Genomic DNA, 23,651 nt, shown 5'->3' with positions numbered 1-23,651 from the left:
AGTTGCCTCAATACCAGAGTTTTACCTTGTTCTATCAATGTTCTTAGTAGGCATTGGCCATGTTTTATTCTCAGCCAGTTTGATGATGCACATGCTTAAAAATGCAGTTACGTTTAGCAGCCACCAAAAAACGTTGCATTTCTGCGAGATTCCCCCCCCCCCCAGCTGAATTCTCAGCATTGCTACAGAACTGTGATCCCCATGTTTCTTTGGGAGAAGTAATGACAGTTAAGGACAGCTGAGATTTATGACGTACGTGTTCCTGTCTTGTCTGCGGTGCTGTCAGTTACTAGAATTGTTTTTTTTACTTAAGGCCGCAATCGGCAGAATCAAGTGTTAAAGCTTTTCCTGGACTTAATCATTGCAGACAGGGAGTGGGATTGTTTGCCTGAACTCTCCCGCCCACAGGAACCAGACTGAACAAAAAATAAGTGGGAGAGAGCATGCTAATTTTCAACCTGCGTAGTGTATTCGTGGGGAGAATGTTCAGATATGTGAACTTTGCTTCCCCCAGATAGTGAGGTTGCCTAGATCAGCTTGACCGCACAAGCCTGCTAATTGCATCCGTTGACTCCTAGGCTGCGTACTCGCCATACATTTTAAAGCACATTACTTCCCCTCCTCCAAAGGATCCTAGGAACTGTGCTTTGTTAAGGGTGCTGGGAATTGTAGCTTTTGGGGGGGTAAACTGCAACTCCCAGGATTCTCCGTGGGAAGAAAAGTGCTTTAAATGGATGCTGTGTATGCAACCTTAGACCCTGGTTCAAGCCCCTGACGGATAGCCATTGCATGAGGCAAGTCAGTCCCTCTTACAAAATGTCTGTTAATCACGGTGGCTCTTCCTGTTTGTATCACAGCGTTCTTGTGAGGCCAGAATGATACACATGCATGTATCGTGCACAGAGCTCCTTGGAGGAGGGCCAGCATTACAGATGTGGGGATGATGATTATGGTTGGTTGCAGCTCTGGGTAGGATTGGCTCCTTTGATTTTTGATTTTTTAAAAAATCCAGTTTTTCTCACACGAGAGTCTCCCTTGGATATTCATCTTCAGAAAGCTGTTTCTCAGGCGCTCAGCATGTAGTCGTGATTAACCTAGCATAGCAGCTGCTATTTAGGTCTCAAGCTTCCTAGCAGTTCTTGCCATAGGCAGCCAGTCAAGGGTTTGTGAGCATGGCTTACGTGTGCTGCCCCAAAACTTGATGCTAGGCAGGCAGTGGGAGGCACATCAGCAATTTGACTGGAACTGGATTTTGCTCAATTTATTGTATTTCCAGGTGTTCAAATACACGGGAGGTTTTTCTTTGCGGGGTGGCAGCTGTTGGAAATGAATGACATGTACATAAATTAGTATTAGCTGGGCTGCAGGGTAGGAACAAGGAACAGTGCAAGACGCGTCGGTCTTTCTGCCTGCTCACATCCCCGCTTCTGGCTTCTGAAAGTTTGCCTGCACCCCTCAGGCCTTTCAAAACCAAGAGCGCCGGAAAGCTGTATTCTTAAGATACGGCATCATTTGCCCTCCAGATGTTCTGAGCTGCAATTCCCATCATGCCCGTTCAGCACATCTGGAACATCTGGAGGGCACCAGGTTGCTGAGGCCTAGAGAGAGTTTTTATTTATTTTGCTAGGTTTTGCTGGCTTGAAGCAAAACAAACGTGCAATACATTGCTACTGTGCAAAGTGTTGGGAGAGGGGTTGCCATTTTGGAAAGAGGTGATCTGATTTGTCATGGGCACTTTTTGACTAGTGCCTGCTGAGCAGCAGGAGGAGCTCTTCCACCCCTGTCCTCTCCCCTCCCCCCCCCCCCCAGTTCTCAGATCAGGCTGAATTCTGTTTTAGGGTCATAACATATGTAGAGTGAAGATGGACCCTTCTCAAGGCAGCATGTAGCAAAAAGAAAAAAAAGCCTCGTCTGTTATTTCCCCCCCTTTACGAATGTGCTTACCCATATCCTCACACCCACATGAAATTCATGCACAGGAGAATAAAGAAACATTGGCTTACTACATGAAATGAACGACAGAATATGTGGATGTTGCTTCAGGCAGCAGCGTTATAATATTAGCAGGCAAGAAACTGACAGCGCAAACACACCTTGATCGAAAGAGTAAAAGAATCCCTAACTATTCCTGCTTTGCAGAGGCTTGGATTAGATGACCCTCGGTGTCCTTTCCAACTCGGTGATTCTGTGAGAGGTTGACACTGACAAGGCTTTAGGTATACTTTCCCCTAATATCGGCTGTCGAGTCTCAAGTGTGAGTGTCATCCTCCACCACCACATTCATTTCTTTTCGAAAAGTATGCGCACAACTCCTTTCATAAAAACTGTGCCCTCCCCCCGTCAGTATAGAATGCATATCGGCCTGTCCTCTTTGGTTTGTTCTTAACATGTTGTGTGGTCAGGAGCATGGCCGCAGCTCCCTCCCTTCACAGCAAGATCCTCGCCTCTCCTTTCCTCCCAAGCTGCACTAGAGGTCAGGTTGACTTTTGAACTGGCCCCTGCTGGGTTCTCCCAGGCAGGCTGAAGATGCATGAGGATGCTTTGAACTGATTGGCTGCATGGGTCCTGCTACCCCCCCCCCCGCCCCCAGATGGTGAAGCCCGTCCAAGATACCAAACATCTGCTTGCCTTCAAATTGCACGGGGAAAGCACTCTGCCCAGCCTCACTCGTGATGACTCAGCTGCACATACCCACACACCCCCGGGCTTTGTGGAAACCTGAGTTGGTGATTTGTGCATGTACCTCCTTTCTCCTTCAGATGTGATGCATGTGTTGACTTGTACAGCGTTCATTCTCTTTCTCATAGATACACTCACTCACTCTACTTTTATCTTGGTAATCATCCTTGACTGTCACCCTGGCATCAGCGCTTCCCTCTCACATTCCTATCCTGTAGAATTAGCATAGGGCTGCCTCAGAGGGCGAGGTTAGTATCTTCTTTTGGGGTGTGTGTGACTAAACAGGTATTTCTCTAGCATCACACCCTGTCCTAGGAAAGCAGGCGGAGTCTGGAGCAGGCTTCCAACCAGCCCTGTCTCCAGACTTCCAGGGCAAGCTTCTTGGGAGAGGCAGATACCATCTCGGTGAGTGGTGTGTTTATGCCTTTCGCTTCCCCTCTTTCCAATGCCCCCCCCCCCAAAGTCTCCTCTGGCAATTGCCCATGGCTTCCAAAAGCAAACAAGGCAGAGGTACATTCCACGGTGCATGCTTATTTTTAGGCTTTTGGCGCGGCTGGGCTAGAGATGAGTTCCTTTCCAAAGTGCTTTTGTTGTGCTCCCTTTCAAAGCCTCGTTCTTCTCTCGGGGTGCCTTGGGGTTTCTCTGCTTTAATAAAAGAGCCACATTTAAAGGTTTCCCCAGCGTGCATAGAAGCTGCTCCATCTCCTGCCTGCAAAGGGAGCCCATGTGGACTGGCTTATGCTCGGTTCTTCCAACCCTGCTGCCTTCTCTCTTGCCCTCCCTTGCTGCATACTGTACAGGTCAGGAAGTAGCAGAATCTCTTCAGTTCCCTTACCAAAATTGCCCTTCCTGGCTGCAGACTGCTCCACATTACATCTCCGCATGAGCCTCAAAGTATACAATTGTGAGGATCTGCCATATAGGCATGGCCTTCTGCGTGGCATCTTCCCACCCTCCTTTAAAATATATATAATTTCCAGGAGAACTTCATTCTGAAAGGAGGGAGTGGCAGCGGGCTTAAGTGAAAGGGTTTTACAGGCGGAAAGAATGAAGATCTAGCCCTTTTATTTACTGTCAAAAAGTTAAGGGTGCACGTTAAAACAGTCTCATGGAGTAAAGTAGACATTGTCATTACATGTTATTGTTTTCTATCCTACGTGGCATATTTGAAAGCAAGATGGGGGCAATAATAAAAAAGGCACAGACCCCTGCTTTGAGGAGAATGCAAGTCTAAAATGAGATGGAGGCAGAGTGTTTATTCCAGCGCAAAAACAATAAGATCCAACAGTACTATGCAATATGTATGTAAACTTTTGAAAGTGTAGATAAAGTCTTTTAAAAAAGTTTTTTGTTGCTGGAAATAGCTTTGTGTGTGGATGTTTCCCTGGATCCTTGTTGCGTTAAAAATGTCAGAGTCCTTCCTGAGCCCAAATAAGTTTGACTATGGGCTTCTTATACTTTAGTCAGTCTTTGGTGGTTTGTTTTGCAGTCAGTTTATATAGTCCTTACATGGAGCAGTTCCACATTTAAGTCACATCAAACACACATTTAAACCATATAACTTTCCCAAAGTATAATGGGAACTATAGTTTCCCCCACACAGAACTACAGTTCTAAGCACCCTTAAACTACGGATCCCATAAGTCTTTGGAGGAAGTCATGTGCTTTAAATGTGTGTTGTATGTTCTTCAAAAGTATGGTGTGGATCTGCATGGGGATTCTGTTGAATGTGTGAACCATCTCCCTTAAAGGACTGTGCTGGAGTTGGCATTTGGTGCCCATGAAAGATCTTCCTGTGACGATTTGTGAGGCTTACCTGCATATGCAAATCAATATTTCATGATGCCACACCCTGTGTGTGTCTGTATCGTAAACTGTGTTCCCCTAGACCCTAAAATTCAGCATGTACAAGAGCTCTTCATAAGGCTCCTCCTTCCTTCTTATATTGACTTGCGGAACACTCTGCCACAAGGAATAGCAACCATGTTACGGTGTACCGTATACAGCAGTTGAGCTCAAAAGAGAGTAAGGCAAAACTCTGAAAGATGGAATGTGGGCCACATGGTCAGTTCAGAGAGGACTCCCATCACGTAAAGGTCTACAGTGAGAAGACAGCAGAGCATTTTGCAATATGTATCTGCTGTTGCTTTGTGCCACGTGGTGTAAACACAGCTTGTGTCTTCCTGTATTTGGTGAGCAAGATTGTGTTGCCTCTACAAAGCTTGTACATTTGCCCAGAAAGTGCAAAAGCTGTGGGAACGTGCTGTAGATGTTTGTCCTGGTGTTAATATGCAAAATATCTAGGGGCAGCGCTGTGTAGTACATATATTAAGGCTAAGGAACTACTATATTCTGAAGGCATCGTGAGTTCTAGAAGTTACCCTTGTTCTTAAAAAAAAGTTGGAATTCATTGGATGTGGTGGACAAAAGTATTTTTGGTGGGATAGGGCTGTGTGACATTACTTCTTGTATGGGGAATTCTGAAGCTAAATGTTCAGGTCATACTCTGTTAGTTGGGTGCAGTGCGAAGAGGCACCTAAGTTTGCCTTATTTTCCGGAACTTGATACAGGGGAATTTCAGCTGTTGGTGTGACTCATTATGGCTGTGGTTTAACCCTGGTGGATCTTCTTGCAGAGCAGCCATGGAGGTGGTGAACATGATGGAGCAACCCATCAAGGTGACGGAATGGCAGCAGACATACACCTATGACTCGGGCATCCATTCCGGGATGAACACCCAGGTGCCATCGGTGAGCAGCAAGTGTTTGGTGGACGACGACGACCTGTATGGCAAGCAGTACACCATTAAGAAGACCACCACTTACAGCCAGGCTGGAGCTGGGCAAGCCCAAGCCCAGGCACAAGGTGAAACTTTACTTATATGCTTATTACGTGAATCTTACATGATGGGGGTCAATCGAGTTTCTATTGAGTCAATCTGTGGTTTCTATTGAATAACAAAAGGAAGTCTCACATCTGGGTACTGACTCAGACCAGCTTAGCTTGAGCAAGGCTGCTGCAGTGGCAGACATTTCAGTGGTGCTCTGTGCAACACTCAAATTTGGCTTCTGGGACCTGGGTTATAGGCTCCAAAGCAGAATGTCTAGTCGCCATTTGGCGGTGGTGGGTTTCAGCAACGCTTTTTATTTCTTATTTTGATAAGCATGAACTAATGCACAATTCACATAAGTGACACATTGTTAATATCACATTTTTAGCAGAAATTGTGAATACATGTTTAATTTGGTGTTTACAATAAAAATACTGGTACCAAACTTCAGTTTTCGAAACACTCTACCCTTCATTGTTAATCATATTTTCTATCCTTAAGATATTCTTTGAGGCTTCAAAGCACATATATTTCAGTAATCCTTGAATGTCAGCCACGCTCAAAAAGTGGCCCCCAGATTTTTTGAGGTGCTCGCAGATGAAGAACCTTTAGGCAGAAAATGTACCTGGCGCCATGCTATTTTCGAACCCTGCCTGCAGCGTGGAGCCCAGTGTGACTGCGCTGGTCACCCTACCCTAAAACCACCTCTGGTTGCTGCACCATGAACCTTCAGGCCACGCCCTTGCCTGAGGTCATGTGATGAAGCAGCGTTGCATATTGTCTCTTTACCCTGTTGGGTCTCCCGAGGAGGTTTACAAGGCAAGCACAAAATACAATACTGAAGTCACCTCCATTGTAAAAGAGAGAGACACAGACTTATTTTACCGGGTGTTATAGTGTCAGATTAAATCTCACCAGGACTGGATCTGAACACTCTCCAGACTCTAATGCCATTTATAAAAAAAAAAGCCAATAAGAAGGAAAAAAATTGGGAGCTATACTTTCCAACCGCATAGGTAGGGAATCTGAAAAACGGGCACCGCAGCAGGGAAAAAAAGCTCTGCTGTTGGTAACTGACAGCCTGGTTGCAGAAAGCATAGGTGGTTTGGGTGATATGGAAGAAGGCATTCTATAAAGAAGGTAGGCTCCTCAGACCTGAACCTACCTTTTTCTACCATATATTTTGTATGGGTGGCAGCGCTGCTGTTGCAACCAACCAACCCACCCTGGGTCAGGCTGTAACTCTTTACTTTATGATGATGATCGTACTAAAAATTCTTACTTGCCATCAGTGGGTCCCAACACTAGTGTGCTCTAAGAGGCTAGGACTCTGGATGTGTAGGGCTTTAAAGGTTAAATCAGTGCTCAGAAATTACTAACACGGACCCAAGAGACACCTTGCTCCAGCAGTGCAGTATAGTCAGACAGTTCTTACATTTTTGCAAGAATGCCGCTTCTGTGTGATTACTTCCCATGCTGTGATTAGTTCCCATGAGAGTGCATGTTAGAGGCTAGTTTAACCACAATGTTGTCACAGAAAGCAGAACGTTTCAGTTCATCCCACATGAACTGGTGGCATCTGAATCTTGGGACGTGACCTCACTGCTCGTGTAGCATAAGAACAGGTCCTCAGCCTTGTGAGCTGGGAAATCTGGATTCAAATACAAATTCTGCCATAGTCCCATCAGGTGGGACAAGTAACATTGCCTCAGCTGTGGTTCTCCGGCTATGAAATGGAAAGAGTACCTCCCGGTAGGATGTTGTGGAGGTGGACTTGTACAAGGACGGAGAAGTCTGTAGCTCAAGGGTGTTTCCACAGTAACCCAGAGAAGCTAATTCTTCTTTGTTCTTTTCACTTACTTTGCTACATGGGAACTGCAACTTGAAGTGTGAACAAACCCATGCCTATCGAAAGTACCAAAGGGTATGCATTTTTGTGATTTTTTTGCAAAAAAATAATAATGCATACTCTTGGGCAGGCTTCTTTGGGGAAATGTTCTTCTTTTGTGAAGAACGCATATTGACATCACAGATTTTGCAAAACAAATTTGGTGCCTGTAAAATTTTGCAATGTGATTTCGGCTGGGGAGGGCGGGGTATAAATAAAATTTATTATTATTATTATTATTATTATTATTATTATTATTATTATTAAAATGGAAGAGGATCAGGAAACGGGGAGAGCAAATTTTTTCCTGTCTTTTCACTGAGATAAATACAGAAGAGACTTGTAGGAGACTGCAGAGAGACAGTCACATCTGCAGGTAGAGGCAGTAAACGGCAATCCAGGTTGCTGCAATAATTTAGGCACGTCAACACCCCCCCCACACAAATCCCTGTGTATATTTTTCCAGTGCAAACCAGTCCCCATTTCCCACCTCCCTTTCATGTTTTTAATTAAGCAGCTTTGTGTTACAACTGCCTAATCGCACTGGCTAATTAACTCCTGCCTTATCTCTTGGCTCACATGTGAGGACTCCTGCACCTCGCAGAGCTGAAGCAGTTTCATGAACCTCCCTGCGAGGCGGATGGAAATCCTGATTGGGATTTCCTCTGTGCTAATCCTGTCCTGCTCACCCTCTTTTGCAGCGGATTTGGAGTCCCACCTTGCCATGACCCGTGCCCAGCGCGTCCGGGCTGCCATGTACCCGGAGACGGTAGAGGACCGCTCCCTTCTCATCACCACCCAAGTGGAAGGGCAGCAGACAAATGTTCAGCGACTGGCCGAGCCCTCCCAGATGCTCAAGTCGGCCATTGTGCATCTCATCAACTACCAAGATGATGCTGAGCTGGCCACCCGAGCCATCCCCGAACTCACCAAACTCTTGAATGACGAGGATCCGGTAAGGCTCTAGACCTCTGCGACTTGTTGGGGTCGGTTTGCCTAGCAGAGTGGGTGGTCTGGAGTGTAGTTGGCATGTCAGTGATCCCGTTCGTGAAATGGTGTATACTGTGCTTCCGCTGAAATTCTGCAACTTCTCTGCACCAGAATCTTCAGTTTCAGTCTTCTTCAGTTTACCACCCCACAAAAAATTACCAAGTGTGCCTAGCTCGTACAACTGCAAAGGTTTTGGCAATCTCTGGTGAAATCCTGGAAGCCCAAGAGGCTGATGAATAGCATTGTTAGCACGTAGAAGTACTTCAGGCCCCATGACACACACACCCCATGACTCGCAGAAGCAGACTGGATCATGTAAAGAGATAAATCATTCTGATTTGTGTAACTAACACAGGGTGCAGAATTTGGCCACGCTTGCTGTTGAACGCTGGAGCTTTTAGGGCTGTCATCATCACCAGCGATATGTAAGATGCAGCATAAAGAGTGGAGTGTCATTTTTAATGTAAATAAGTATATAGGGAATTTTTAATTTTCTCTACCGCGCCCGCCCCTTGGTGTTGATATAGTACATCTTGTCTGGTCTTTGACCACAATAAAGATTGATTGCAGCACAATAGAACTGGGTGTTCGGCAGAACTCACTGCAGCTCCCTGTTTCGTCCTTTCAGCTCCCCCCTTACCTTCATTCCTCTTAAATTTGTTGCCTCCATTCCTTCCAGGTCGTGGTCAGCAAAGCAGCCATGATTGTGAACCAGCTGTCCAAGAAGGAGGCCTCGCGCCGTGCTCTGATGCAGTCCCCTCAGATAGTCGCTGCCGTGGTCCGAACCATGCACAGCACAAGCGACCTAGACACAGCCCGCTGCACCACCAGCATCCTCCACAACCTGTCCCACCATCGCGAGGGCCTGCTGTCCATCTTTAAGTCCGGGGGCATCCCAGCTCTTGTGCGCATGCTCAGGTGAATCTGTGGCCCTTGGTGCATCCCATGGATGCCTTTGAAATCGTAGGAACGTAGGACACTGCCCTATGCAGAGTCAGACCATTGGTCCATCTGGCTCAGTATTGTCTACACTTGGCTGGCAGCAGCTCTCTGGGCTTTATCCAGGGTTCTGTCCCAGTCGTACTTCTAGATGCCAAGGATCCAACCTGGAGCTTCTGCATACAAATCAGATGCTCTGCTGTGAACTACAGCCCTTCCCCAACCCTACAGGACTTTCTGAATTTCCAACACTCAGCAGAGCTTGACCCTCACTTCCCCCATTTTTGGAAGAGCTTTTTCCAAGAGTAAAGCTTGGAAATCCAAACAATGTATAGGACGCCTGTCTGGGCTGCATTTGCACTAGGTATTCAGCTCAGGTTCTTGGTGGGTTGTGGTTGTAGAAGTTTAGGGTGGTATTGAACTAAGCCCAACAGGATTTCTTTTCCCCCTGCACCACTCCCAGATCTGCTCTGGTAGGTCGGGGGAAAGTCCAGAACATATTTAAAAAGGTGTGGGAGTGGGGAGGAGAAATCCTTGCACTGATGGAGCATCAACCATAGCAATACCTTCAATCTTTGGTTTGTGCCAGGGCTCAGCCCTGAAACCTGTCATGTCCCATTGTGCATGTACATAATCCTCTATATTACCAACAAGTAATTACAAGCAACCCACCCACACCTGATATTACAGGGAAGGGCCATATTTACTTGATCCTTCTCTACCTCTTAGCTTTACAAATAGCTGACCATGTCCCGGTGGCCGGTTAACTGTCTCTTGAGTTGCGTAAATAGAACTAAAGCGTACTAACTTCAGCCACCCCCAAATTCCCAGGCACACCTGAGCAGTATGCTGCCAGCCGCTCTCTCTTCTCTTATGCACGTCCTGCTATTCCTTTGCTATGCAAGCCTTGCTAGGCACCTGAGCTGCTGTGGCAGCTTGCCAGGTGAACGTCCACACCCAGCTGGCATAAAATGGAGCTGATGAGCAGTTGCCTTAACATGGAGGCGTTGCCTTTGTTTTTCGAAGCACAAGCCTCGGCGTGCCGTAGCTGAGCCTTGCTCGGTTTCCATTACTGCTTTTCCACAATTTAGAAGTCGTGCAACCACTGCACCCTCTTTGTACCTTGGCACCTTCTTTAATAGCTTCTCTGTGTGCCACGATGGGACCCCCAGAGCACAGAGCCACATCCTCCATGGCAGCCCCACAACTGAGTTGGCAGCAAAATGGTCCCATCGTCTTGGTGTTGCTCTCAACTGAGCACCCTGAGAAAGGAGAGGAGAAGCCAGGAAGGGGGGACATAACTTAGGTGGCTGGCAAGTGCATAGCTTGATGGCAGAGCGTACGACTGCTAAGCCAGCGGGCTTTAAGTATGTGCAGTGAGTCCCACTCCTTTTCCACTGCAGTTCATGTATGAATCATTGCCTGTCTTGACCCCCTTTGGCTGGGAATTCAAATAATAGAATTTTCTGTCTTCCAATGTTTCCCACCCCTTGACGCACAGCTCTCCTGTGGAGTCAGTCCTGTTTTACGCCATCACCACCCTTCACAACCTGCTGCTGTACCAGGAAGGTGCCAAGATGGCTGTGCGCCTGGCGGATGGCCTTCAGAAGATGGTTCCCCTGCTGACCAAGAACAACCCAAAATTTCTTGCCATCACCACCGACTGCCTGCAGCTGCTTGCCTATGGGAACCAGGAAAGCAAGGTAAAGGGGGAGCCGTGCCACTAAACTAGGGTGCTTCTCTTACATGGAGTGCAGGGCAGGAGAGACCCTGGGATACAGCAACATAGGGCCTGAATTGGTGCTCAGAATATAAGCAAGTCTTCCCCACTCATGTTTGAGTTTGGGTTGCGTCAGCTCCTGTCTACAAACAGCAAGGAAAAGGCTACATTTCATGGGCTTGGGGGGGAGGATGAAATGGAGAAAACATGCCCTAAGTTCTGGGGAAACGATTGATTGGACAGGTGCCATTCTCTGTGCACGCCCAGAGAAGCAGGAGATCATCGCTCTGTGTGTTTGTTTCTGCAGCTCATCATCCTGGCCAACGGAGGCCCCCAAGCCCTTGTTCAGATTATGCGCAGCTACTCATATGAGAAATTGCTGTGGACCACCAGCCGCGTCCTCAAGGTCCTTTCCGTCTGCCCCAGCAACAAGCCAGCCATCGTGGAAGCCGGTGAGTGGCTACAGTGGTGGAATGCTTTGTTAGGAGTCTGGAAAAGGGGTGCTTCATCTGGCGTCACACTTTGCTGTCTTCAGCAGCTGGTGCCTTAAGAGTGTGCTGTGGCAATTGGTTCTCTTCATTAACACTGCAAAGTATGTTCTCTAAATTTGCACTTTGCATTTGAGAACGTGCAAAGCAATACATTGAGTAAAGTGAGGAATGCTCAGCTTTCAGTACCTTCCCAGGAACTAGTTCAGCATGTGCAAATTGCTTAGAGGATACTGTTTCTTTAAAAGCTCAGAGCAACCATGGGTCTTGCAAATGGGGTTTCCCAGGCACTGATCAGGGCAACACCATCGTTGCTTCATCATTGCTACAGACTGGGCAAATAGCTAGCCTTTCAGTTACAGTAAGACCTGTGTACAGTCATTCCACTAGTAAGCAAAGAACATCACACCATGGTCTAGTGCTGAAAGAGTTAGACTTAGAACTTGAATAAGATCTTTGCCTTTGACATTCTTAAATCCTAAGCCCCTGTGGGCAGGACCTGACTTCTTACTTGTGTACGGTGCCTGGTTATTGTAAGGATTTTAACATAATGCAGCATTTGGCGAGTCACTTCGCTAGCCTTGGTTTCCTTACCTGTACAATTGAAAAAAGCAGTGATTGGACTTCCTCTTGAGCATAGTCTTGAATACACAACAAAGATTTGTGTCGAGGAAATGCTCTTAGTGTTGCTTCATTATATATATCAACCTGCAAAACATTAATTAGAGCTGTCGGACTCCCTCTCACAGCCTGTCTTGGCAGTTTGTGCCGTGCATGATAGCATTGCTGCAGCTGTTCTGTGAGCTACATCCAGCTTCCTTTCCAGCAGGGAAGTCAGGGTTTAAATGCTAGTTATTTAGTGGTGGTTTAACACTGTTTGGACACACACTCCTGCTTGCCCAACTAACCAAAGTAAAAATAAATAAATTACAATTTTATATCTCTTTTCTTCTTCTTCCTCTCCCCGCCCCCCAACACATCCCAACAGGAGGCATGCAAGCTCTGGGAAAGCACCTGACCAGCTCCAGCCCAAGGCTTGTGCAGAACTGCCTGTGGACTCTGAGGAACCTCTCAGATGTGGCCACAAAGCAGGTGAGCAAGACTGGGCAGGGCCTCTTGCATTCTGCAGCAGTATATTTTCCATGAGCACGTTTAATTTGAACCACCCTAAGCCCCACCTAGTAATTGTGCCTAATAGTTGCAGAGTCATGACCAGTAATCTGCTTCTGCTGGAGGATCACTTGGAGAAGGGAGTGGAGGAGTGGGGAATAGGACAAGCCTCCATCCCCAAAGGGCTGCGGAAAAGCCTTGATGATCCTTCACTCCTCTTTTTTGCTCTTGCGTTAGCAACTAGGGGGCCAAGTGACATTCCTCTGTGGCCATATTTGGCTTAGGGGATTGCAACAGACGACCCTGGCCGTAGGGTCTAGCTAGCTTCTGATCTGGAGAGGTTGTAGCAAAATTTCATGACACTCCTGTTCGAGAAAGGGGAGTTTGAGAGACAAACATGTTGGAATACTTCTCCTCACACTCCTTTCTTCCCTTTAACAAAATTGTCTGGCCCCGTGGTGTCGTCTCATGACCTTTTTCTATCCCACCCACAGGAGGGTCTTGATGGTGTCCTGAAGATCCTGGTGAATCAGCTGAGTTCGGACGACATCAACGTGCTGACCTGTGCCACTGGCACCCTCTCCAACTTGACCTGCAACAACAGCAAGAACAAGACCCTGGTCACCCAGTCGAACGGAGTGGAAGCCCTGATACACACCATCCTCCGGGCGGGAGACAAAGAGGATATCACCGAGCCGGCTGTCTGTGCTCTGAGGCACCTCACCAGCCGGCACCCAGAGGCTGAGATGGCCCAGAATTCCGTGCGGCTGAACTATGGCATCCCCGCCATCGTCAAGCTGCTTAACCAGCCCAATCAGTGGCCGTTGATCAAGGTATGAGTGGAAGGAGGCCATTGACTGAGCAGTTATGCGTATAGGTACATAGTGTGCCTTACTTCAACTGTATCAGGCTCAGTTTGCTAAAGTAGTGGCTTTTCACCTGTTCAGGGAAACAATCTAGCACAGTCCTAGGAGGCTGTGCCACGTCAGAATGGGCGGTCATGGTTAAATCTTTCTCCATGTCAGAAACTCCCTGATCACCACAGAAAGCTACTGTCTTAGGGATTGTAGTAGTTTAGCTTTCTCCTATGCGCTTCTCTCTTGGCTGTGCCAAGAGGTTTCATCAACACCAGGGAGCGTTTGATCACGTGGGTCTCCAAATTTTTTAAATATCATTTTTCTTTATTGAAAGATTAAAAAGTACGTAATCACAAGTGCACAGAGGAAGATAAGACGCAAAAAAGAAGAAAAAGAAATGGCACCCATGTAGAAAACAAAACAGAGTGGGGGTGGGGGACCTGCATACATTACAAGAAATGGTTATTGTAGTTAACCAGACCATAACCTATTACGGTATTTATATTGTTGATTTTGTCCACGGCAAGTTTACGTTTCTACCCAACCTGTTCATGTGTAGTGAGTTTGTACATATCTTCAATCTAATCATGGAAGGGAGCTGCATTAGTCCCCAGTTCATCAATACCCAACTTTTTGCCGCTATAAGGGTGCAGAGAGTCAATTCATATTGTCCCTTCGTTAGATTCCATGTATTGGGTTTATAGTTCAAAATCACATGGTCTCCATCTTAAGGTGGTACAGCCCGCCTAATACTACTTTCAGCTAAGCTGCGGTGGGCTCCTTGCCACACTGTGGAATTTGAATTTGTGTGCTGGGGAATGATATTGTGGATGTAGGAATGATGGGAGCAATCTGCGTAGATGTCCGAGATCTGTATGGCCGGTTGGTATAACACAGTGGCTAAGTGCATTTACCTGTTTGCTAGGAAGGCTTTGCTTCCAAATTGCAGCTCAGCTGCAAGATAGTTGGGCAGCCTTCGACAGAGCAGTCTCCTCTGTAATATGGGAGTGATGAATAACACCAGCCAACCTTTCATGCCGGTTGCGCAGATTGCTTAGATGACGCAAGTGCTTAAGGACGTGGTGCTTTTCCCTTATATAATATTACAGCAGGCATGGGGTCTCTAGGTGCAGATGGGAGAAGAGAGTCTTCCTCCTGGAAGAAGGTTGAGGGAAGGGGGTTGGTGGGTATGAGAGAGAGGAATTGCTCTGCTGGCTAGCCTAATCCAGTGGTGCTCTTGTGTTTGGTATTAATTTGGAGCAAAGGGGCAGGGACCGCATTGTTCTGCTCTGTTTTCTGACTTCAAATGCTGAGGGTGGGGTAGGGATGGGGAACGCCAGCACCTTGCACAGCTTCCTGGTTTTGCCCTTGGCCAGTGTCCTCAAGGTGTGCCTCTTTCCTTCTTCTCCATGCTCATAGGCTACCATCGGCCTCATCCGCAACCTGGCTTTGTGCCCAGCCAACCACGCCCCCTTGCAGGAAGCCGCCGTCATCCCGCGCCTGGTTCAGCTGCTGGTGAAGGCTCACCAAGACGCCCAGCGCCACGCAGCCGCCGGCACACAGCAGCCCTACACGGTGAGAGGCCAGGGAGGGTGCTGGCTTGGGCATGGGATCCTAGCCGGCTGAAAGCTCCCTTAATACAGCTGGTCCCTGTTTTCGTTTCATTTTGCCCCTCTGGAGCGATAGTTGCCTTCGGTGTAGCAATAACATGTGGGGTGCAAGCCAAGGAGCAGGCAGCTCTGCATATCCAGCCCCTAACAGATTTCTTTCTCCTTCAGGATGGGGTAAAGATGGAGGAGATCGTGGAAGGCTGTACGGGGGCATTGCACATCTTGGCTCGCGACCCCATGAACCGAATGGAGATCTTCCGCCTGAACACCATCCCGCTCTTTGTGCAGGTGGGCGCATCCAAGAGGAGGGGAGGAATGCCATAGGGATGTGTGGGTGGGACTTGGCACCCTTGAGTTGGGTAAACTAGACTTGGAGCAGAGAGAAGCAAATCCCCATAAAGCTTTCTTGGTGGCTCTTGTCCAAATTGACCCCCCCCCCCAATCTTAGCCTAGTGCTTCCTGCACACACCATTCTAACTTCCTCAAAAGAAAGGCAGGATACTTGGCTGATGTAATCATAAGGTCCTTTGAAAGCATCACCTGTATTCTCTTTTTTAAAAAATATTTTTTATTTGGTTTCACATTTAACATTTGCATTCATATATAAATCATGATCATATACAAATAGGATTCTCTGAAACCCTAGAGTTCCCTCCATGAAACCCATGGAGGGATTCTTTTTTCAACTGCATTGTATAATGTTCTCTATATTTCCTTAAAACTGTATGGTAACAATTGTTACCATAGTTCTTGTTACATTGCAAGTGTTGTTAAAATCCTGCCAGTGTTTTTAATCATTTATAGTGTTCTTCTAAATAGCTTATAAATTTCCCCCATTCTTTATTGAATTTGTTGTCTTCTAGGTTTCTGATCTTCCCAGTCATTTTTGCCATTTTGGCATAGCCCGTCATCTTTGTTAACTATTCTTCTCTGGTAGGGACTTTGTCTTCCTTCCATCTCTGGGCCAGAAGTATCCTCGCAGCTGTCGTTGCATACATAAACAGTCTTTTCTACTCCTTTGGTATTTCTGGACCTAACATTCGAACAAAAATGCTTCTGGTTTTTCCACAAAAATGATTTTAACCCTTTCCCCCCCAACTCATTATAAATCATTTCCCAATATGCTTTCGTTATCTTGCACGTCCACCACATATGGTAGGATGCGCCTTCTTTCTCTGCATTTCCAGCCGATATTTGTAGCTGCTCTATATATTTTTGTTAATTTCGTAGGAGTTAGGTAGTGTTGGTACCTAGCATCACCTGTATTCTCAAGGCCTTGCTCATCTCCCTATCTTGCTTGTGTAGTTTGGCTTGAATCAGTGGGGTTTTTTGTGTTCTTGCCCTTTAATAACAACAGCAATTGAATGTTTGCCATGCACCCACCGCACCTAGGCATTGTACGTAAAGCAGGGTTTTGTAGTCCTTTGCTAGCAGGGACACGATACACAAGGAACGTCGAGGAAGGGCAGGGAGCAAAACGAAATGAAATAGAAAACATTCTCTTGCTTACACTTCCTGCCTTTGTTCGCTTCCCCCCTGACCGCAGCTCCTGTACTCTCCAGTGGAAAACATCCAGCGTGTGGCAGCTGGTGTTCTGTGTGAACTGGCGCAAGATAAAGAAGCAGCTGACGCCATTGACGCAGAGGGGGCCTCAGCCCCGCTGATGGAGCTCCTCCACTCCCGGAATGAAGGCACAGGTAATGGGCTGTGTGTGCGCCTTTCTCCCTTTAAGATACAGAGTTCTGTGTGGTTCCCTTTGCTGTTGCATGCTCCAGCTTCCTCCATTCAACAGTTCAATTAGCTTAATTACCTAGTGTTGAAAATGTGTTAGAGCAAACATTACAAGAGTGATTAAACGTGTGAGAGTGGCAAATGGTTTTGGGGTTTGTATGTAAAAGGCAGCATGGGCTTACTCAGAGTTAAGTCATTCCAAGCAGGCAACTGTTTCTTCTCTGAGAGAGAAAAATGCAGCATTCGATTTTTCCAGTGAAATGGAATCCATTAAAAGGAAGATGAACAAGGACTGTGTTGGATCTCAAGCTTGTCCGTAGTTTAGCACGACACAGACAGGGCCAAACAAATTCCAGCAAGCCTTAGATTGCATGCTTCCCTTTCTCTCATCCTCCTTCTGAGTTGCTGGGAGGAAAAGGTTTGGAAGCTTTCACTTCACCTTTTGCATAACTGCTTCCTTTTGTCCAAACTTGGTATTGTGGTTAGTATTAACTGAAGCAATGATTTCAAGCTGGCTTATTACAAACAAGCTATAGTTAATGCTCACATTGCACTAAACTACGGCTTAGTGTGAAGCCTGAATGCAGCCAGCGTTTTTTCCTCTGGGAACATGTCCACCGTGGAGAAAAACAACTGATGAAAGTTGTTCCATGGTCTGGTCGTGTCCTATTTTATTCAATATTTTTGCTGGAGATAAAAAATGGAAGAGACTTGTTGGTGACCAGTGATCTTTTTAATGCAACAAAGGATCCAGGAGTTATGCAAGGATTTAGCTGGATGACCTCATGAACTGAGCAATAGAAATTTGACAGTGAATAGTACAGATTATGAGGGTGTGTATTTGATGACAGTCAGCTGGCTGAAAAGACAGATGAAGAAAGGATATTGGTTGCAAAATGCCTGTGAGCTACTGATGTGATGTAGCAGACATTGAAGGCAGTTCTCGGATTCACTGGGCTTTTCTAGCAAGGATAGATGAGGCAAAGGAAAAGGAAGCCGAGAAAAGGAATAAAATCCATCAAGGTGGTAAAACACAGCCATTGCCAACATAGGTGTTAACAAAATGGGAGGTTTGCTAAAGGGCCTCTTGATTTTCACCCCCTCTCTCCCTCCAGCTACATACGCAGCAGCTGTGCTGTTCCGCATCTCGGAAGACAAGAACCCGGACTATCGGAAACGCGTCTCTGTAGAACTTACCAATTCGCTCTTCAAACACGATCCTGCCGCTTGGGAAGCAGTGAGTGTCTATAATGTTTTGGCAGGGAGGGGCTAGTGTGACAACTTGGAGCCAGAGCAGACCTTGCCCCTCCTCTCTCTCCCCTCACCCCCACTTCCCCCAGTCTTCTCACTCACCTTTAGTTTGCTTGCAAAATGAATATGCTTATTTTGGACGTTTGATGACTGACTTCTGGAAAATCAAGGTGCGCAGAGTACTTAAAGTTGACGGTAGTGTTCTAACATACAATATTGGGACTTTGGGAATAAATAAACTACCCCGCAACATTCAAAACTTGAAGATATTTTGGAATCTCTGGCACCTGAATTTCACTTCATACTTGCACAATTTGGTCCTAACATACCGTATTTTTCTGTCTATAAGACGCCCCCATGTATAAGACACCCCCTATTTTGGGGGACTCCGATTTAAGAAAAAATATGTGTATTTTACTATCCGTGTATAAGACACTGTGTATAAGATGCCCCCAAATTTTTGACATTATTTTTTAGGGGGGGGACCTAGACTTATACACGGAAAAATATGGTAATTAGTCATAAGAGAACCGGAAGGGGTTACTGGGTCATTAAGACAAACCCTTTGCCTGTTGCAGAGACCCTGCTTCAATCAATGTTATTAGAGAGAGAGAGAAATGCCCCACCTCTTCATGTTCAGTGGTGTTAACATCCTTGGACAAGGGTTCAAAATTTAACTTCAGCGTTTTGCCCAAGACACTCATCGCCTCATTAGGTGACACCCACCATAGCAGTGTTGTTCCAGCTGTGTATTTGTTCCTGTATCACACGCTTGGGACCAAAGAACGCATTTCCCAGGAAACAACCTTTCGATCTAGCAATTTATTTATTTATAAATGAAGTCCAGCAGTGGTTTCGGGAGGGAGGGGTGTTGAGTGCTGTCTACCTGCAGGACAAATGGTGGCTGTGGGAGCAATTTCCATCAGGAAAAAAGCATGAGAGTAAAAGGCTTGCCCTCCTCTCCTTTCCCCCCACCAAACTGCTTCACTGCTCCAATCAGTTTGGCACCTGAACTTCATTAGAAACTAAAATGTTTGACCATGCAGCCATAGTTGCCTGCATAACATGTGAATCAGCCCTCACTTCACATGGGCCAGCGGCAAGACATAAAATACCCTGGTCAGCATCCCATGTGAACTTGAATGTACTCAACTTCCTTAAAGTAACCCAGTTGGATGTTTGCCCAACCCATTGTTTGGTGGCCTCCAGTGACCTGTTGTCATCATCCTTTCCCTGAAGCTCTTGTTTCCGTGTTTTGTTACCCACTAAAGTTAATGTGTTGTTTTTTTTTCTGCCCGGCGAACAATCTAAACCTGATTGGCCAAGTTCAGGACAGTGGTCGGAATAATTTTGGAGGGCTTCACTTGCATAAAGAATTTGAAAATGGTCAAAGTGGCCAAAGGGACTAACAGTGCATTAAAAATAGTCAGAGAGGCCTGCTCATGGTGAACCACTTGCTTAGCAAGTATAGTCTCCAAGCCTCTACCCCAGGACAGAAAAGCCTGTGTCTCTCTATGTTACACCCATCATGCCTGATCATTGGCCAGCCAGCCAGGGCTGATGGGAGTTGGAATCCAACAACTTCTGGAGGGCCACAGGTTCCCCACTTCTGCTGTATCCCATCAACTCTGGTGTTGGGGTGGTCACTTACTCATGGGCTAGGAGTTCAGCAGTCTGGGTTTTCCCTCGTCAAGCATTTGCAGATCTGGGGGATCCACTCCCACCCTGGTTTCTGGGCATGGGCAACCCAGATGTTCGCAGCTCTCTCAGCGGCACAAACTCAGCTAAAGAAGATATTAGCCCACAAAGCAGTTGTCCTGAGGTTGCCATGGGAAACCTGAGTTTACCCCAAGAGCATCTTTGGGTTAACCTGTGGTCTCAGCAAGGCTTCTGCTACCATGTTGTGTGAACATCTGTCTCTTCTCCACAGGCCCAGAGCATGATACCCATTCATGAGCCATACGCAGATGGTAAGTACGAGCTGCCAGCCTTCCTGTCCCTGGGTCCCAATTTCTAGGAGGTGGGGAGGAGGGAGCTGGCTCAGAGCAAAGGAAGCTTGGTGAGGCACTGCCCAACTTTCATCAAAAAACCAGCCATCACTGCCTGTTCTCCTATAACATTTAAGCACATGGGACCTTCTCCTTTTCCGTTGCAATAGAGCTGGATGGAGGTTACCGCAGCATGTACCCCTCCGACATCCCCATGGATCCTATGCATATGGACATGGACATGGATGGGGACTATCCCATGGATGCATACAGCGATGGCGTGCGGGGCGCTTACCCAGACCACGTTCTTTCCTAAGGTGCTCTTTGGGCAGGGCTCAAGGTAAGCGCATCTCCACATGCATTTTGGAACTGGACAGTTACTTGAATCAAAATCCAACAGAGAACGGAGACAGTATTCTTGTTCCTGGGGGTACAAACACTCTCTGCGCCCTTTTATTTGCCTTCAAAAATGTCTCTCTGTTGTTGTGCTTTCCCTGCTCCAAATGAAAATGGATAACCTGCAGGTGTGATTTCTCTAGAGAGGCCTGGAGAAAATCCTGAGCTAAAATCAAGGGAGACACGTGGATTAATTTTTAAGCCCAGTTCAAATGGCATGGTAAATGAGAATTCGTCTAGACTCACACACACCATTTTTCTCCTGTGCAACAACAGCAGGAAGTTTGAAGTTTTTGCTTAACCGTAGCGTGTTGTGTCTTCTGAACCAAGAAACTAAATGACATTGACTATCATATGTTTGAAACAAGCCAGCTTCCAAACGTTGCACATGAAACTTAGCTTGTTCTGCAAACCTTGGTCAAACGTTAGCCCCAGTTGTTAGGATTCGGATGTCACACTCAACTATGATTAACTGAAATTGGAAGGAACAGCTTTTGAGATCCTGCTGGCTATGCTGGAGGGGAGAAGAAAGGAGGGGGAGCCCAGGCTTGTTTCCTGTCATGATATCCAAGCATGGCCTTTGTGTGGTGGTCTCTCCCCACCCCCAATTCCTAGACAAAACAAAGCTTTGCAGGTTTGCTACAAGCAGAATATTTTGTTGGGTCAGACCAAATGTCCGCCCGCTCCAACTGTTTATCTCCCAGCAGCCTCCATCCAGTTGCCCCTCTAAGACATGGTAGGGCTCCTGCGGCTTGTCCCTAGCTTCTAGTACGAAGAGAAATAAATACTGCTGTTTCACTTTTGGCTGTTGTGGCTAATGCCCATTAGTAGACAAGTCCTTTGCGAATTTCTCCAAAAGTTCTCCCATTGTGTCGCCTCCAAAGTTGCTTATTTTCAACACCTACTGGTGGAACGGCTATTCCAAAAGAGAGAGAAATCTTTGCACCTCAGATCTAGAAATTTGCCAGTGCCTAAAAACAAAAGGGGTTGTTCTTGACAGCCCGACTGCCAAATTGTCTTCCTGGCAAAAATGGAGGTTGCTACTCAATTGACAAGGAACCAAGAGACCTTTTGCTCATCAGACAAGGCTACTGGGCTTGATGGACCAAGCAGTCTAACCCTGATATATAAAGCAACTTCCTATATCACAAACAGAGACGTGCTCTCTAGCATTGCTGAGTTCTTTGTATCTTGCAAATCTGACGTGCCCTTCTCTCCCCCCCCCCCTTCTCTTGCTCCACAGATGTTTTCTTAACACAGAAGAGGGCAGCCTCAGTGCTCAACTCCGGGGCACTTGGGAGACAGAAGTGCCTGAGAAAGATGACAAACTCTTCCTTTCCCTGCGAGGAGGTTTTATTTTCTAAAACGAAACCATTTCCCCCTCCTGTGGGCCTATGGGAAAGACCCTCCCCCCAGACCCCCCTACCCAGGACTGCTTCTAACAATCTTGTAATAACTTTTTATCGGCAGTCAGCTCCTTTCCCCCCGACTTTAATCAACCTCTCCTGTTTATCTCCTCTGCCGCTTCACCAAACTTTCCCTAATCTGGGAAGCATTCTCAAAACTGCCATTGGGTCCTTATACGAGTATTTTTCAAGCACACACACAAACTCCCCTCACCCCCGGCATTTGTGGTGCAAAACTAACTCTTTGCCATTTTAGATATATATATATTTTCTCCCCTGTTTGCACTTCTAATGCGTTGTCATCTAGGAAGTGAAGAAAACGATTTCCCCTTTCTCTCTTCTACTTTTTTTTTTTAACTTTCTGGGTTTTATTTTTAAATAAAGAGCAGCCAATGGGTGTGAGAGTTTGCCAAGAAACGAACGGCTTTGCATTTCCCGGCTTCTTCATTTGTTTTTTAGCCCTTGACAAATGTCTCTGTGGGCTTTGGCGCCCCAGCTGAAGAATCTCTTAAGCCCTCCTGCAAAGAGGAACAACTAACCGTTTTAAGAAAGCTGTCCTTCTACTGACCATCTCTTGCACATTTTTAACCCCCAGTCGTCCTCCTTTTCCTCTCTCCTCCCCTCACCCCACCCTTCCTGGTGATTGGCGTGTTTCTCTTCCTCCCCCCCCTCCCCAACCCCCAACCCTCTTCCTCCTTCTAATGCATTTTTAAAAGCAGCTCTCTCAATGTGATGGCTTAAGGCTTCCACTGGAAAAGGGATCGATGTAGCTGCAAATGTACTTCAGAAGATTTTATTATTATTTCTCTAAGGGATTTTTTTGTATAGACCAAAGCTTAAAAAACAAATAAAAACTTAAACCCAACCCTGCAATGCAAATGGGCTTGATTTCTTTGTGTTAACATTAGCTTCTGAGTGGCAGACTGAAATTCTGAAGAGGGGAAGACGGCTGAGTGGAAGGAAGGGAGAAAGGACAATGGAAGAATATGCCCAGATGCAGTTTACAAGTGCTCAGGCCCTGTTTCATTGGGAAAATGTAGGGTTGGCCCAACAGCCTAGTGGAAGAGGCGACTTTGAGAACGAACTAGGATTGTAATAGATATATATATATATATTGGGAAGCTGATTGACTTGCTTGATTAGGCCAGGGGAAATTTATTGGAGAGAGAATGAAAAAAAGCATTGGCCTCTCTGAGTGGTGCGCTTTGTGTGCAAGCTTGTAAATAGTTTGAGTTTCTCAAAAATAAATCAACATTGAGGTTTGGGGCACACTACACATTCTGACTTTAACTGGTTTTAAATGCAGGTTAAATAATTTTTTAGGTGACTTGACTTAACTCATCAGGTGTGCAAGAGTAGAACTTTCAGAATCAGAAGCAGCTGTTAGAATATGTGAATTTTCTTTTTTCATGTAATCAACTTTAGCGGTAACATTACCTTCCTGAAGGTGGAGTTCCATATAGCCCAAACCACAGTGGGACTTTTTTTTATTACTTTTAATTCCATCAGCTGTCCATAAACCTTTGCACCAACCAACCCTGTTAACTGTTCTTCCCAAGGAGAGGCTGTCAATTAAAAATGTGTAAAGTTGGTAGAGAGGGGGAAGAGTTTAACAAGGCCAGAAATCACGGACGTCTGCCTGTTAATCCTTAAAATAAGCAGGATTTCGTGACTGCAGCAGTGAGAGAAACGCATGCCGTTCACTATACATTTTAGGATTCAGCTCTTGATGCTGGAAATGGGGTTCAAGAGCTTGGCTCTGCTGATG

General features: G+C 46.3%; 1 protein-coding gene across 3 annotated transcripts in view; it reads left to right on the top strand.

Annotated features, from left to right (window-relative positions):
- JUP (junction plakoglobin) overlaps nucleotides 1–22,748 on the top strand; it is a 59,167-nt gene extending 36,419 nt beyond the window's left edge. For 2 of the 3 annotated variants that reach the window (XM_053360873.1, XM_053360875.1), the window contains exons 2-15: nucleotides 5,315–5,544; nucleotides 8,099–8,352; nucleotides 9,067–9,305; nucleotides 10,828–11,029; nucleotides 11,354–11,498; nucleotides 12,523–12,626; nucleotides 13,139–13,477; nucleotides 14,921–15,076; nucleotides 15,280–15,399; nucleotides 16,658–16,808; nucleotides 17,958–18,079; nucleotides 20,024–20,063; nucleotides 20,252–20,421; nucleotides 21,721–22,748. In XM_053360873.1, coding sequence (XP_053216848.1) covers nucleotides 5,322–5,544; nucleotides 8,099–8,352; nucleotides 9,067–9,305; nucleotides 10,828–11,029; nucleotides 11,354–11,498; nucleotides 12,523–12,626; nucleotides 13,139–13,477; nucleotides 14,921–15,076; nucleotides 15,280–15,399; nucleotides 16,658–16,808; nucleotides 17,958–18,079; nucleotides 20,024–20,063; nucleotides 20,252–20,397 — 2,241 coding nt within the window. In that variant the 5' untranslated portion in view covers nucleotides 5,315–5,321 and the 3' untranslated portion in view covers nucleotides 20,398–20,421; nucleotides 21,721–22,748. The remainder of the gene's footprint in view (nucleotides 1–5,314; nucleotides 5,545–8,098; nucleotides 8,353–9,066; nucleotides 9,306–10,827; nucleotides 11,030–11,353; nucleotides 11,499–12,522; nucleotides 12,627–13,138; nucleotides 13,478–14,920; nucleotides 15,077–15,279; nucleotides 15,400–16,657; nucleotides 16,809–17,957; nucleotides 18,080–20,023; nucleotides 20,064–20,251; nucleotides 20,422–21,720) is intronic. The other variant, XM_053360874.1, reaches the window with a different exon arrangement.
- Nucleotides 22,749–23,651: the final 903 nt, after the last annotated feature.

Source organism: Podarcis raffonei, chromosome 13 (assembly GCF_027172205.1).
Source record: "Podarcis raffonei isolate rPodRaf1 chromosome 13, rPodRaf1.pri, whole genome shotgun sequence".
In the NCBI taxonomy this organism is placed as follows: Eukaryota; Metazoa; Chordata; class Lepidosauria; order Squamata; family Lacertidae; genus Podarcis; species Podarcis raffonei.
The sequence above is the reverse complement of the archived record's forward strand: the minus strand, read 5'-3'. Positions and strand labels throughout refer to the sequence as shown.